The following is a 15,282-nucleotide window of genomic DNA, read 5'->3' as shown; positions in this document are numbered from 1 at the left end:
GATCATCAGGGCCAATCCCAATTTGGTGCGGCCACCTGTGCAGAGCAGAGCAACACTCTCAGGGAGACCTGTCAAAACCCATAAACAAGATGCACAACCACATGACGAGTTTATTTTTACAATTAGAGCGTGAAGCGAGAAGTTATCAAGTCAGATCAGCTGTATCTGCCTTGATTTTTGAACCTGTTTACAAGTAACAGAACTATATTCCAGTTGTTGATGTTTTCAGAGTGAACACGCAAGTATGTCAAGCAAAGCAGATGTGAGTCCAAACCAGCTATTTGATTGTGGTTTTCCAAAAGGCCCCTCCTCTGGTCCCCAAGGCTCTCTCTCTCTCTCTCTCTCCCTCTCTCTCTCTGTCTCTCTCTCTCTCTCTCTCTCTCTCTCTCTCTCTCTCTCTCTCTCTCTCTGTCTCTCTCTCTCGCTCCCTCTCTCTACTCCTCTGCAGCCTCAAAAGCACATGGCGATGTGGAGAGGAGGCACTCCATCTCCGTCTGGTTGTCTAAATTAAAATTTCATACCGCCCAGTTCAGTTAACAGTTCTTACTGGGTGCACTCTAAAAGCAAAGAGGACAGCTTGTGAAGCCTGATGTGGTGGAAATAGAAAAGCTGCAGGCAGAGACAGATCTTTGCCACGGATGAAATAGGACAAGTCTTTCATATGAACATCAGGGCAGATATGGCTGAAACCTTAGCCGGCCTCTGGTTCGGGGAGGAAAACACACTTGGGAAAAGCTTTGTTGTGAAAAGCCTCGCTGTTAAATTGGGAGAGACACTGAATAAACATTCTTGATCTCGTCCAAGGAAACCACACCATGTTGTACTTAAATGTTGATCTGCGAAGTAAACTCTCACTCCCTGGGGCTTTCATCTACAAGAGGGAGCAGGAATCAAGGAATTGATAGTCTCGTCTGTGCAGCTCTTCCATCAGGCCCTGTGTCCCACACACAGAGCTCTTTCACAAGGCCCATGTGTCCCAGTGAAAAGCCAGCAGAAGACCTAGACCCACACAGACTGCAGGGCACATGAATAATGCATGCAGCTAATGCAGCTAGCCTTCGACCGCCTCCTTCTACCTCTTTGCCAACACGGGCAACAAGAAGAGCGGAGCACAGAAGAAGAGAGACACACAGGAAAGACGTATGGGGGTTGCAGAGGTGAGGAAGGGGGGAGAGAGGAGGGGACTCTGAGGGGCTGAGAAAAGGGGAAGGGATACAGAAAAGAGAATTGGTCTAGGCATAGAAAAGAGAGAAAGGACAGGATATTGCAGGGGGGGAGTAGAGGCGGAGAATTTTAAAGAGGGCAGAGGCAAAGAAACGGGAAAATAAAGCTGCAGGAGAAGAAAAGAAAGAACAAAAGTATCTACAGTGAGACGTAAAGGAGTCTGTCCACAAGAAGCAGTGGAAACAAATCTGATCATTGCAGCGTTTCTCCACCAACCGAAAGCAAACAAAGTCAGACAACAGACGTTGATGTATGGTTAAATAACTAAAACAGCAGACCTGAACTATTGTGACATTTCTAATGCTGTTTTATACTTTCCCACCACTATAAGGTGGCTTAAATGTAGACTTCGTTCCCTCTTTCTAATGACGTAACAGCGCTTTCAAATCCAAGTCAAACTTGTGTGTCTGCGAGCTGGCGATGAGTTTGCTCCTAATCTGGTTCTGAATCAATAGTAATCGTGAATCCTGTCCTCCGCTGTCCTTAAGTCCCCAAGCTGCCCACAAACACAGATCATCTGCAGACCTTTCACTCTTTCCCCCTTCTCTCCTCCTTTTACCTTCCCACCCCGCCACCAATCTTCACTGTACATGAAGAATAAATGTACCAAGTGCTGTTAGTCAATGGAGGCTGTCTGTATCTCTCTGAGTCGACGTCTGTGTCTCATTTCTCTGAGACAATGTCCGCCCTTCTCTGCTCATTTGCCCAAACAATGTCTCTCTGTCTCGGTCAGTCAGTTATTCAACCCTGTCGCCTGGTATGAGCACACATGCAGTTCATACGGTAGGTCAGACCAACTTAGACAGGGCCTGCGGAAGTTGCATTGGGACATGAAGTGTGAGAAAAAATGCCCAGATACAGCTGCTGTTCTGCTAAATGACACAATAAGAGCTCATGGATGCGACAATCTGACTGACAGGATGAATTTATCAGTAACTATCACTTCAATTCTTATCAATCAGCTCCCCGCTCTAATAAATGATGACTGGACTCAGCACTTGGACACACTGTGGTTTCAAACACTCAAGCACACACCACATGCATGCACATACACACAACACACAACACACAGGGCTTAATATGATAAGTGAGTGGGGTGTTACGCAATCGGTAAACAGATTCCAGCAGAAGCCTTGCTCGCTGACTGAACAACTGATTTTATTTAGGAAGGGCCAGTTGGCTGTTATTGACAACTTGTTGTCAATCTGTCACACACACACACACACACACACACACACACACACACACACAGAAACACACACACCCCCTCCAGCCGAATATGACACACCGGATACAGCTGCACCACATGAGGCGCTGGGTAGAAGCAGCAGGGGTTGGTTCAGCAACTCAACAATTAATTTTGGCTCACAGTTGCTGGCAACAAAGTTGGACACAGAGCTCAGCAAAAACTCAGTCCAACAGAAGCACACGTGGCACAAAATACTGTGTGTGTGTGTGAATATCTGGATGATTTGAGGTGTGAGATTGATGTGGGGCAGCTGGATTGCTTAAATTGTAGTTGTAAATGTGAGGAACAACAAGTAACGCCGACAATAAATACTCCGAAGATTCATGATCGCTTTGCAGAAGACAGCAGACAAATGAAATACAGATGATATGCTCTGCTTTTAATTCTGGGGTTGATTCTTGTTGGAAGTTTACATAAAGGTCAATAAACCTTTAATTGAACTGGCTTTGGGAGAAAAATATCTATATTACGATTCCCATCAAAAGTTTGAGACATAAAAATGTTGAGGAAAGTTTCAAGAGCCAATTCAAATACATTTACACTCATCAGAGACTATATTGTGCAAATATTTACTAATTACAGTTATTGTGCAACTTCATGGTCACAAGCAGCTTCTACAATAATCAATACATTGGAATTTTGGATAGGAAGCTAATAAGATCCCACCACTTCCATGTTTTGAACATATTAAATAATCAGCTTTGATCACTTCATTAGACTTAACCTTAACGTTTAAATAACCAGGCTCCTGAGGGGCTCAGCTGTTGCGGTGACTCAGGATGCGTCAATAGGGAACTGTAAGACGTCCTTTCATTAAAATCACAAGATGTTTTTTTCAGTTGAGAGGATCAATATGTGAAACTCCTTATTCACAAAACTCAAAATGCATCATGACTGAAATTACTTTAAACTCGAGTTAGACTGAAAATTCAGTAAGTAGCGTTTCTCATCCTTCATGAAACGTATTTTCTGTCCATGACAACTGTCAGACAAATACAACTAAAGACATTTTAGGTAAAGACGGACATCAGACAGCATATTCACCATAGAGAGGATGTGTTCTATCACTGAGGATTACACTCGTCCTCAACATTTAGTACTGACATGCATGCTCCCCAGCGGACAAAGTCTAATAACTTTATTGAGACCCTGACTTTTCCTCCCGTGCCACCAGAACGTCAAAACTTGTTCTTATCCAGTAAAGTATGTTAAAATCTACCATACGGATAGGCACAGGCAGCTGGCACAGCTGTAGACTGTAGGGACGTTGTAAACAAGCCAGGCTTTATATGCTGTCTGTATGGTTACATGTAGCCTACTTGTCCTTGTTAAAATAACACATTTAAATAAAATCATCTTGCACTGAAGTTCACCAAAGGAATAATAGAAAAAAAAACACTATTACAGTCAACTGTCAATCAACAGCTTGTTTAAGTCTGTTGATTGCTTCACTGCTGCTTGTTGTGTTTTTGCTGGTTAATTGTCTGTCCTCCAGACATAATCACATCTCCCTTTACTTCATTCAGCCTGTCAGCTCATGCCATTAGCATTATGAAGACAGGGCTCTCTGTGTGCCGCTCATTTCATTTCCCCTTTCATCTGCGACCTGGCGAGGCTTGAGTTCCCCAGTGCGCTATTAAATAATGGGTCTTTTGAAGATTAATAGTGTGCTGCATTGTGTTACAGATCTCTATCGATGGTTCTGATGGTTCCGGAGAGAGACAGACAGCGAGACAGAAGGCGAGAGGAAGATCTTTGGATGTTAGAGGATGAGAGATGTTGCAAGTCTGGAAAACTGTCTGCATCGCTTCTTCTGTTGCTGTCTGAGCCAATTTCCTTCAACTCAGTGATCCTTCAAAAACGGCACAATAGAGTTCTTATCATTAAATAAAAGTAATATGAGGGCAGCCAGTGAGCCAGCAGCTACAATAGTCCTCTAGGCTTTGGAATAATACTTACATATAGCCACGGTACGACTTTAATATTTCATATCACAAAGCGGAATAAAGGGGAATACACTTGGTAGAGCTGATTATTAACTTATAGGCTTTATGATTGTTTTAGTCTTTTCATACTCCTAATGGTTCACTATATGTTCATAAATAGAGTTGGCCTACATTATGGCGCCACTGCCAGTCAAGTGTGCCATCACCATGGAGCTGTCACATCAATGAGGTCATGTCTAATTATTCCTCTGTAGGAGTAATACTGGTACAGTTTGAAGGAAAAAATACACATTTACAGTATATTCATCTGTACTATTCATCAATCCATCCATCCATCAATATATCCATCCATCCACCCACTACTGTTATCATACACCAATGTAACCACTGACCTATGAAATAATTGAATTCCTTGACTGAGGAACACCAATATTGATTGATCAACAGCTTCCAGTGGCCAGTGGCAGTAACAAAATGAATCACATTTCTGAACAGCTTCAATTATCGATTGATCTAACGATCAGTTGGTCCATGGATTGGGCTGCAGCAGCAAACACCAGCCCAGCTACACAGTGTGCCCTGGAGACATGAAGCCAAGACTAAAGACGAAGAGAGGGGGAGAGGATGGCTGGCTGGCTGGCTTCAATGTAAGTGGGACAGAGGAGCAGTCAGTGGGGCAGATCGAGGCTAATGCAGCTAGGCATCAAGGCTCTCCTGATGTGCAAGTTCTGCCCGTCGTGTTTTCTCCTCGGGCAGACTGACCTCAGAGTAGCATCTCCCATCACATGTTGTAGCATACATCCCTGAGTCATAGCACAGGGCCTGTAGGAGTGGCAGAGCACAGCCAAACACTCTCAGTGACCACAAGAGTGAAGGGAAAACACTCAGCATCCACAGCTAGGCTGCTCATCAGGAACAAAATAGCATTAATTCATTAAGTGTGCATCTCTCTGTGTGTGTGTGTGTGTGTGTGTGTGTGTGTGTGTGTGTGTGTGTGTGTGTGTGTGTGTGTGTGTGTGTGTGTGTGTGTGTGTGTTTAGATGCATATGATGCTGTTAAAAAAGACGCGCAATGATTCACTTAAGTGATGTCTCTATGCACAGTTCAGGCTGCGGTATAACACGTGTCTAAATGGAACCGTAACCAGCGGTCATATTAAATCATGTCATGCATTAAATGAAGGCCCCAGAACAGCAAAACGCATTGTTCCGGTCTAGTTGTGTTGCGCTTGTCATTCCTGGCACGGCACGGGAGAGCGCAAGAAAAGAGGCTGCTGCTGCTGCTGGCCGAAGGATATGAGCAAAGAAAAAGAAGGAGAGGCGACCGTCCCGGGGTGGCTGCACACATCGCCTACGCCCATTCATAATGTGCGTGTTTTACTACCCCGACTCCCGGTAGCACCCTGATCCGTCAGGATTTTAGTCCGTTCGTTCCCAATCTGTAGCCAGTGACGGTGATTTCACTGCGCATACGGCAGCATGGCTCTCCACTATCGCTGCATAAGACGTGTGTTTATGATGTAGAATGAATGCCATTCAGCGTGGTACAAAAATGGCCAGAATGTTGACAGTGGTGTTGTACAGTAGCCTTGCGATGTATATTCCCAATAACATGAACGTATAATGAACTAGAGTATGCTATTGACCGTGTCTATCGCTCGTAAATGCGTTATTAATGCCCTTTTTAATAATCAATATTTACCATCGCACTGACCAAACACTAATCACTGGCACAGCCATGCCCGTCAAACCAGGGGGCTAAACAAAGAAAAAAAAGGTCAGTCTTTTGTTACCTTTATAATCTTAATCGGATTTAAATATCTCCACCGCCTCCCTCAAACAGGGATATGGGTGTAGCCTGCAGGCGTTGTGAAAACGACCGTCAGCTTAAATCATTCATTTCGCTGTGATAAAAAAAATCTGTCCAAACGGCAGGAATGGATGCAAGGTGCAGGCGGCTCCGTGAACAGCCGGGCGCTCCTTCATCAGACAATAACACTGGGACATACCGAGAAAACTCACCTTGTGTGTCTGAGGAGGAGACAGACGGACCGGGAGTCTGGGATGGTTATCCCCCAAAAAGAGCAGCGATGCGGAGAATTTGAAGGGAAACGATGTTTGATTCTCAAAAATATCCGCGGCGTCCTCCCGGGCCGGATGATGGTGGTGATGTGGTGTGGGGGGTTTGGCTATATGCTGGATGCTGTCATCGTACTGGGACTGCTCGCTGCCTAATCCTCGGCCCTGAGCTCAGAAATAACCCACCCCCTCCCTCTGTTCGTCTCTCTCATCCCTGCCTCCTCCGCTGTCTGCCCGGAGGACCCCCACCCTCCTCTGCAAGGTCAGCTCATCCAACACACAGTAATGAAAATAATAATCATAATCATAATAAAAGAAATATTAACAATAATAATGATTATAATAATAACAAATCTACTTTTTGTGTTTATTTATAAGGACTTCACCATGTCTGATGTGGTGGAATAAAATACAGTTGGAATTGATTCAGTTCAACAACATATTTTACACCATTTTATCACCTTGATTCAATGAACACCATGGTTCCAAAACCAAAGCAGTGCTTGAATACCCACCCGACAAAGTGTAAAACTGCCCCAGGAGCCCCAGAAGCCCCATAGGCCCAATATTCATTATGTGTCAGCTGGTCTGTGGTAATTTAATTAAATATAAATGTGTTGGGCATTCCGCACCACTTAATCACAATATCAGCTCAAATTATTGTTCTCATAGTGGGTCCTGCATTGCTGTCTTGTGAGACCCCATGTCAATATTTAAATGTGCAATGTCCTAAATTAATTTGTCAAACTTCACCCTAGTTTATTAATCTGACCACATCCAAAATACATTTTAAAAGTGATTTTACTCAACATTAAATGCTTTAGTTTGCAGAGTTGGACTCCCTGTAATACTATATTTTAGTGGATACGACTCGTGTTTACATCCATACTATTTACAGGACAGAACATGAACACGAATTATTCAAGGGATACAGATTCATTTTAAAACTAGCACACATTAAATGAAAACAGTAATATCATATATTTCGGGCATATTTAAATAAATTAATACTAGGGGGGCACATTTAATTTTTGCCTTTTTGATTTGTCCCTCCATGCGCGCCGTCGAACTTCGTAACTTCCGTTGGGACGTACTTCCGGTGTAGATTATTTCACGCACGCTCCTGAGACGGTGAATTCTCAACACGAAAGGCAGACCGAAGAACAAAACCCAGTTAAACCACAGCGATAATGTTTAAACTGGAAGGACTCGGGCCTAAAATGGACCCAGACGAGATGAAGAAGAAAATGCGACAAGATGTCGTCTCATCTTTACGAAACTTTCTTATTTACGTCGCCCTTCTCAGAGCCAGTGAGTACAGGCAGATGACATTGACATTTAGCGAAATACTAACAATACTGACATTTTTTTTTTAGAGTGCTTCACTGATAATTACAATAGTGTTTGGTCACCTCGTGCGTGTGATAATCAATATATGCACTAAATGAAACTCCAAAATATAGGTTATTTGTCGTGTATACACTATCTCACAACAACTCTAGCCAAATGGCCTTAATCCCAGAGAAGATAAATAACTCATTAAGATAATCATCTAATCATCTGTGTTTTCTGTGTTCACAGCCCCGTATGTTTTAAAGAAGCTGGACAGCATATGAGCAGAGCATCAGGTCTCATCCACTGAGCGTTCACTGACTTCACTCCATCAGAGACAGTATGGATCATCAGCAGCAGACAACTGGGGCCATTGCAGCTAATTGTGTTGGAGACAACCAGTGTCTGTCCATCACTGCACCCGAGGAAACACCTTTGTTCTCATGTCACCTGTCTTATTCCTTTTTGTAAAGTTTGGCCTGCCTTTCTTGTTAAACATGTTGTAATTATTGTTAAATGCAAAGTTTGAGAGCGTGTATGCCTGCCGTGTTCGCACGTTAAAAAGGAAACCATGTTTATTTTGTTGGTTTGTTTTTGGATAGCAGATCTGCTCAGCCCTGCGCATATTGAACGTACACTGTCAAACTGCATTACAAATGTACACTGTTGAGGCGAACATTTTCATGAATGAGTTTCAAATCTTAATGTAATCACTGAAAATAAAAACGGTGACCAAGAAAGGATTGGGAAGTGTTTCACTGTCTACTTATATTCTTTATAATTGACACCTGCAGCAGCAACAACAGTTTTCTGATAACCTCTGCATTTCAACTTTAGGATTGGCCTTCAAATGCATGTTTTAACCTGTCATGATTATTACCGGTATTTATAGTGTAGGCCATACTGCTCAAAGACAGTTTGTGTCTTCAATGTAAATTTCTCAGAGTAATAGTATCTAGCTTGTCCATGCTATTTACTCCAGTGATGGCTGCTGATGGTCTTAGGGTGCTCTACTAAGCATCTAAAACACTATCAATTGGTAATAGAATGGGAACTTAACAATTTACCTTTTAATAATAAAGGTTGAAATGTACAAAACATAGTCAAATATATCTGACTTGCAGTGTGCAGGAACCATTACAATATTATTTAATTAAGCTAGTTTTTACCAGCTATGACAAAAGGTGTACCTACATTTAAATGCACTTCCACGAGATCACCACCTGAGGGCGGTGTCGTGTTATTCTGAAGCTGAACGAGACAAACGATGGAGGCGTCGGCAGTGGAGGCTAAACCGGCTGATAGTGTGTGAGCGCTCTGAAACAGGAACATGAATAACCATAAAAAAGGTACAATTTCGGATATTATATGTGAGTTGGCAGGAGAAGAACCGCTGTGCAGATATCCGGCTGTTCTCGGAGGCAAAGCTTGAGACCGCGCCGCATCCTTCCGGGTAATTGTTGGAGCAGGCCCGCCCATACTCCAGAGCATCTGTCGGAAACCCTGCGACAACAACAGACAATACATTTCACGTCGGAGGTAGGCTCCTGAGACATGTCACAGTCCTGTCAGCCGGATGACATTTTCAGCAGATAAAAAGAAGCGTTTGACAGCGTTGTTCCTGACAATGACCTTCGTTGTGTTATTGTATTGCAAATAGCGCAACGGATGCTGCGAAATACCACGTGTGATATTAAATAACAACACGCTCCACCGCCTATTATGGACTTTCCAGGTCATTTCCAGCATGTTTTCAAGCAGCTCAACCACCAGCGCCTCCATGCTCAGCTGTGTGACTGCGTGGTGGTGGTTGGAGGCCAGAGCTTCCAGGCTCACCGCTCCATCCTGGCCGCATGCAGCTCCCACTTCAGGGCTCTTCTGAGCTCCAATGACAGTGGTGAGGAGGTGGGCAGACCAGGAGCTGACTTAGGTGGAGGTGGGGGCCCCAGTGTGATGGAGCTAGATCCAGAGGTGGTGACCCCAGAGGCCTTCTCCACCTTGCTCGACATGATTTACACCTCCACCCTCTCTCCGGGGGCCTCCAACGTGATGGACGTGCTGCTGGCGGCGTCGCACCTGCATCTCAACACTGTGGTCAAGGCCTGCAAGCTCCACCTGTCCAGGAAAAACTTTCCTGCATCGCCCCCGAAAGGCTGGAGGTCAGTGCAACAGCAGCAGCAGCAGCAGTTTCCATCGTCGGCCTTGCTGCAACAGGCCACCTCTGTCATGGAGGAGTGCATGGATGAGGAGGAAGTGGGAGTGGAGGTCAGTCAGTCTGGTGGGGTTGAAGACCAGGGGCTGAGGGGTCAAATCAGTGGGGAGCAGAGTGCTGCGCCATTTTTGAGGCACAAGAGGAAGTCTGACGAGGACGGGCTCGGTGGCAGAAAGAGGTCCTGCAGGCTGGCTGAGGGAAACTATAAGGAGTGTTCACCTACTGTAACTAGAAGCACCATCAATGCAGAGGAGGGTGGAGAGGAGCTGCTGTCCCCGGACTGCCTGAAGACCACGTATGGACTCTGGGAGAGCCGAGGCGAGGAGGAGGAGGAGGAGGAGGAGGATGAGGTGGAGGAGAAATATGAAGCAACTAAGGGAGAGTCGGAGGAGATCCAGCTGCCGAGCCAATCGGACTGCAGCATGGGAGGTGTAGCTGCGTGGAAGACGGGTGGAGATACAGAGGGAGACACCGTGGTCAAAGTGAAGGTGGGAGAAGAAGGGGAGGAGGAGGGAGAGGAGCCACAGATGATGATTGAGGTGAAAAAGGAAAACCTGACCTCATACTCTCCAGGTCTAGCAAACAATTCTCCTCTATCTCCACCACAAGACTGCACGGACCATTTTGACGCACAACTAAATGAGGAGAAAATGGCCACAGCCTGCCCAACCGGGTGTGATGTTAGCTCTTTACAGCTGTGCGCAGATCTTCAAACCGACGCACAGAGAGAGGCTGGACATTTGGGTGACGGGTCAGTAGACAGTGAAGGCCTAGACAGCCTGTCAGAACTTGCCTTTTCCTGCTTCCTCAATCCCAGTAGTGAAAGTGTACTGGGAGCTTTGGAGGAAGAAGACAGCCTAGCTAGCCTCACTGCTGCCGCTACCGCTGCCGCCACTGCCAGTGATGCTCCTGCAGCTGCTGGAGATACTGGGGAGCTGTATCAAAACGCAGAAGAAGTCTCTTCTGCTCAGTGTTCTGATTCCTCACTAGTTTTCCCAGTAACCCCTGTCCCCTTGCAGCAGCTTCTCCCAACTCAGGGCCCCGGTTTCAGTGACACGCTCATCCTCCAGCCCACCCAGAACTCTTTAGCAGGGTTCCTGAGTGGCATCAGACCAGGCCTCGGTCTGGAAACCTCCCTCATCCAACCCTCCAGGGCCGGGAAAAGCTCAGGGGCAACAACCTTCCGTCGCATCGCCCCTAAAGTGCTGCCCGGATCGGAAGCAGGCACAGATTGTTCCTCGGCATCGGCGGGGGACGCTGCTGAACGTCCGTTTCTCACCAGAGCTTCAGAGGACGTTCTGTCCAAGTGCAAAAAAGCAGCTGCTGAAGACCTCGTGCTGTTGGTGGAAGGCGAGAAGAAGTACGCCTGCAAAATCTGCTGCAAGACCTTCATGAACCTGACTGACTGTAAGAAACACATTCGCGTCCACACGGGAGAAAAGCCCTACCCCTGTCCAAAGTGTGGCAAACGCTTCAGCCAGTCCTCTCATCTGTATAAGCACTCGAAAAATACCTGCCTGAACTGGAAAGAGGATCCATGTTTCGCAGATACCCTGCTGTGACCTGCACTCACCTTACGGACGACTCAATGCAATTATTATCTGTGAACTAATTATTTACCTCACACATGATTTTATGTGACATGAATTCAAAGTCAATTAGCTAATGTAATGCTTATGTTTTTAATGTTCTCAACCATGTTGTTTTTTTATTTATTATTCCATAAAATGGAACAAATACAAATGTTGCCAAACTGATGTGAATGCACTGAAAATATCCTCCTTGACTGGTGCTAAAAAATGACATTGAGTGATAAAATAATAAATTATTTATTGTATTTTTTTATTGATCTGCAATTTATTTTGAGCATGATACATTTCTAAACAAACACACACACACAGCATTACATTTTAACTGGGCCATAACTTTTTATTATTCAGAGAAATCACATTTTACACAAAACTGGAGCATTGTACTGTTTTGTAGCATGATTGACACCATTTACATCTGAATAAAGTGCAAACTAAGAGGTATAACGCTAACCTTTATGGCAAGCAGAACATGCAGTTTTATTTTGAAGGAGACATTTTAAATGCAAATGAGAAATGTTTTTTGCAGTGTAACTGCCATTCTAAGCATGTACAGTGTGTTCTGATATTAATCAGTAAATCAGTAAATTGAATGTACACGTCTGAGATGACAAAACCTTCCAGCGAGCATTTCCTTCCTCAAAAATACACACTGTATATTAAAACTCAGTACCCGTGACAGGATGAATCTAAACTATCAAGTTAAAACTGAAATGATGTAAACATGTGTCTGAGCATTATCTTAACTACATTAGTATTCTTCTTTTGTCATCCCTTCATTTTGACCTCACATAGGAGATCATTACCAGCGCATTACTTGTATCTGTTACTGCAGTGGGCACAGCGCAGCAGTTTCAGGGGCTAGAAGGTGAGTTCACTGGGCATGTCTGTGCCCTGCAGACCTCCCAGCAGGTTTTGAGCCGACAAAGCTCCCATGATGCCTCTCGTGGAGTAGGTGGCACTCCCGATATGTGGCAACACCACTGTATAAGAAAAGGAGAGGACAGAAAAATTCCATTAAAAAGACAATCGCAAGGAGGTAAAGTGGGAAAAGAGGCCTAAAAAAAAAACATGTCTACGTGTTTCACATCCTGTCTACTCACCACAGTTTTTTAACGTCAGAAGAGGGTGGTCTGTTGGGAGTGGCTCAGGTGTTGTGACGTCTAGTCCGGCTGCAGCTATCTGTCCGCTGCTCAAAGCCTCGTACAGATCCTCCTGGTTCACCACAGTTCCCCTAAAACCAGTAATTCACCGCATCTTCATCTTTACGTATTTTAACCGCAAACACAGCCAGAGTCAGAAATGCATGACATCTTTTACGCCCATCCAAACCAATGCTTTTCCCATGTTTGCGCTGCTTTGGAAGTTTACCTGCTTGAGTTGACGAAGACTGCCGTGTTTTTCATCTTGCTGAAGAAGGCCTTGTCGCACAGGCCCTGGGTTTCTGGCGTCAGGGAGCAGGAAACAACTATGAAGTCGCTCTCAGACAGGAGTGTGTCCAGGGGAACTGTCCAACAGAGGAGGAGGAACAAAAGAGGAAACACATCAAATACACAGACCTAACCAAAACCCTCATAGTTTTATTATTTATTTGATTTTCACTTCTTCTGTCACCCTTTCACTGTGTACGTTTCTCTCCTTATTCTTACCAAACTCTCCTTTCACCTCAGCAGCGTAGGCTTTGGCTGTTCTCCCAGAGTACAGCAGCCTGTTCACTCCAAAGGGCATGAGTCTCCGAGCGATGGCCATGCCTGAACACAAGCGCAACCAGTTATTCACCGACCAGCAGCTCTTAAACTTTGTCAGGGTCAGGTTTCACATCACTGGATTTAGCTACAGGATCAAGTCATATGATATTAAATCCTATTTTCATGAACTTAAAGTGCCAAAGTAAATGAAACCGCAACATCAAGCCTTACCAATGCGTCCCAAGCCAAGGACTCCTACTGTGCTGCCAGACAGACCATAACCACACAGCCAGAGAGGCTTCCACGAGCTCCAGCCTCCACTGAGAGAGAAAGGACGAGACTATATGACGACTGTGTCACTCAATCAAATTAGACAGTGATTAGTGTGAATGTGGAACCTGGTGAGACTGACTTTTTGACCTCCTCCACCCCCTCTGGTAATCTGCGAGCAGCGGCCAGCAGCAGAGCTACGGTCAGTTCTGCTGTGGCGTCAGTCAGGACGTCTGGAGTGTATCCAACACGTATACCACTGTTAGAAATAGACACCAATTCAACTCAGAGGCCACTTGACACTTCACCCTACTAGTGGAAGGATATTTTAATAAACATGAGCTACCGTTTTTTGATTTCGTCAAGTGCCATGTGGTCAAATCCCACGGACAGGGTGCTGATTACTTTCAGGTTTGGCCCTGGAATCAGAGACAGACCAGATGAAACACGTAAATCTAGACACTTAATGTTTGATAATGTTTTAATTAGAGCTGAAATCATTAGTGGATTGATCAATTAGCTGTTAATCTTCAACAATTTGGACAATCAATTCATAATTATATAATATTTCACTATGCAAAGAAACTCTGGTTGTTTGAATGTGTTGCTTTTGTCTGTTTCACATCATTAGAATTGTTCATGTTTTATTGTCTTAAATCGTTAAATCAAAGTAGAGGGGGGTAGCTTAGAGGTGAAGAGTGAAGTGGGGACCTTTGTTGCCTCTCTCCGTCTTTATTTCTCTACTATCTGTAATAAAAACATAAAAATACCCCCAAAAATACTATAGGCTCTGACAATATCTTATATAAGATCTTCTTTTAAATCTCTTCTTAAACTCACTATTATCGTACAGCTTTTTCTTAATTGACGGCCTTTTTTATAATTGTTTTTTTTTTTTTAATCTTGTTTTATATTTTATGTTTGCACTGTTTTACTTTGTTTCAACAGGTGCTATACAAATAAGGTTATTGTGGTTATTAATTAACTATGTACACAGGACACCCTGTATCATATCATTACCTGCTGAAATAAAGTAAATATATGGATTGATCAGTACAATGGCCTAGTTTCACTCTCTCTCACACACACACACACACACACACACACACAGACATTATGAGTACCTGCTGCATCCAGAACCTCTGCATCGATCTTGTCTGACAGCAGACACAGCAGACCATGAGCCCCCTGCACACCTTTGAGAAGCTCTGCCCTCTGCACCGGTTCATCAGAGTCCCACAGAGACACCTCGCACCTGTTTAGAGAGACCGGAAGGGACCAAATGCATGAGATGGATTTAGAGATACAGGCTGGCCGATGAAGATGACTGTAGCGATGGATATGTGTGAAACTACAGAAGCTATACAAAAGTGCATACACTCCAGCCGCTGACAGGATCTTCATCCCCTCCTGCGGGATGCGCCTCGTCACGAATACTTTCATGAGTTTTCCAGCTGTCTGCATCTCATTTAACGGTCGAAATGAAGCGATGTCCTCTCCGGACAGAAGACGGTATAACTATGAGGGGACGTCCACGCAGTAAACCCAGACAGATTTTAACCTTGAACGTTGAGCTCAACACTGTGAGAAAACTCCACTTTCCTCCACAGGACATCAGGAAGTACTTGATGCCATAGTACTGCGCATGCGCGTGGAGTAGACGGTTGGACGTATCTTCTTGGTAATCTTATACT

At 44.5% G+C, this 15,282-nt stretch overlaps 3 protein-coding genes across 3 annotated transcripts; 2 read left to right on the top strand and 1 right to left on the bottom strand.

Moving 5' to 3' along the window:
* Positions 1 to 7,607: 7,607 nt before the first annotated feature.
* On the top strand, positions 7,608 to 8,562 carry tomm5 (translocase of outer mitochondrial membrane 5 homolog (yeast)). The gene is made up of 2 exons (XM_079167946.1): positions 7,608 to 7,808; positions 8,079 to 8,562. Exons 1-2 carry the CDS (start codon positions 7,688 to 7,690, stop codon positions 8,111 to 8,113), a joined length of 156 nt encoding a protein of 51 aa, XP_079024072.1. The 5' UTR covers positions 7,608 to 7,687; the 3' UTR covers positions 8,114 to 8,562.
* A 989-nt stretch (positions 8,563 to 9,551) lies between these two features.
* On the top strand, positions 9,552 to 11,731 carry LOC306702010 (zinc finger and BTB domain-containing protein 5-like; the record flags this gene model as incomplete). The annotated part of the gene is made up of 1 exon (XM_079167487.1): positions 9,552 to 11,731. One exon carries the CDS (start codon positions 9,552 to 9,554, stop codon positions 11,601 to 11,603), a length of 2,052 nt encoding a protein of 683 aa, XP_079023613.1. The 3' UTR covers positions 11,604 to 11,731.
* Positions 11,732 to 11,961: 230 nt separating this feature from the next.
* Positions 11,962 to 15,190, bottom strand: grhpra (glyoxylate reductase/hydroxypyruvate reductase a). The gene is made up of 9 exons (XM_079167808.1): positions 14,967 to 15,190; positions 14,713 to 14,843; positions 13,935 to 14,007; positions 13,731 to 13,847; positions 13,550 to 13,638; positions 13,280 to 13,381; positions 13,002 to 13,137; positions 12,734 to 12,864; positions 11,962 to 12,613 (listed from the first exon to the last, which is right to left on the bottom strand). Exons 1-9 carry the CDS (start codon positions 15,050 to 15,052, stop codon positions 12,492 to 12,494), a joined length of 987 nt encoding a protein of 328 aa, XP_079023934.1. The 5' UTR covers positions 15,053 to 15,190; the 3' UTR covers positions 11,962 to 12,491.
* Positions 15,191 to 15,282: the final 92 nt, after the last annotated feature.

This window comes from Pholis gunnellus (assembly GCF_910591455.1).
Source record: "Pholis gunnellus genome assembly, chromosome: 10".
In the NCBI taxonomy this organism is placed as follows: Eukaryota; Metazoa; Chordata; class Actinopteri; order Perciformes; family Pholidae; genus Pholis; species Pholis gunnellus.
Note: the sequence above shows the minus strand (reverse complement) of the source record. Positions and strands in the feature narration are given on the sequence as shown.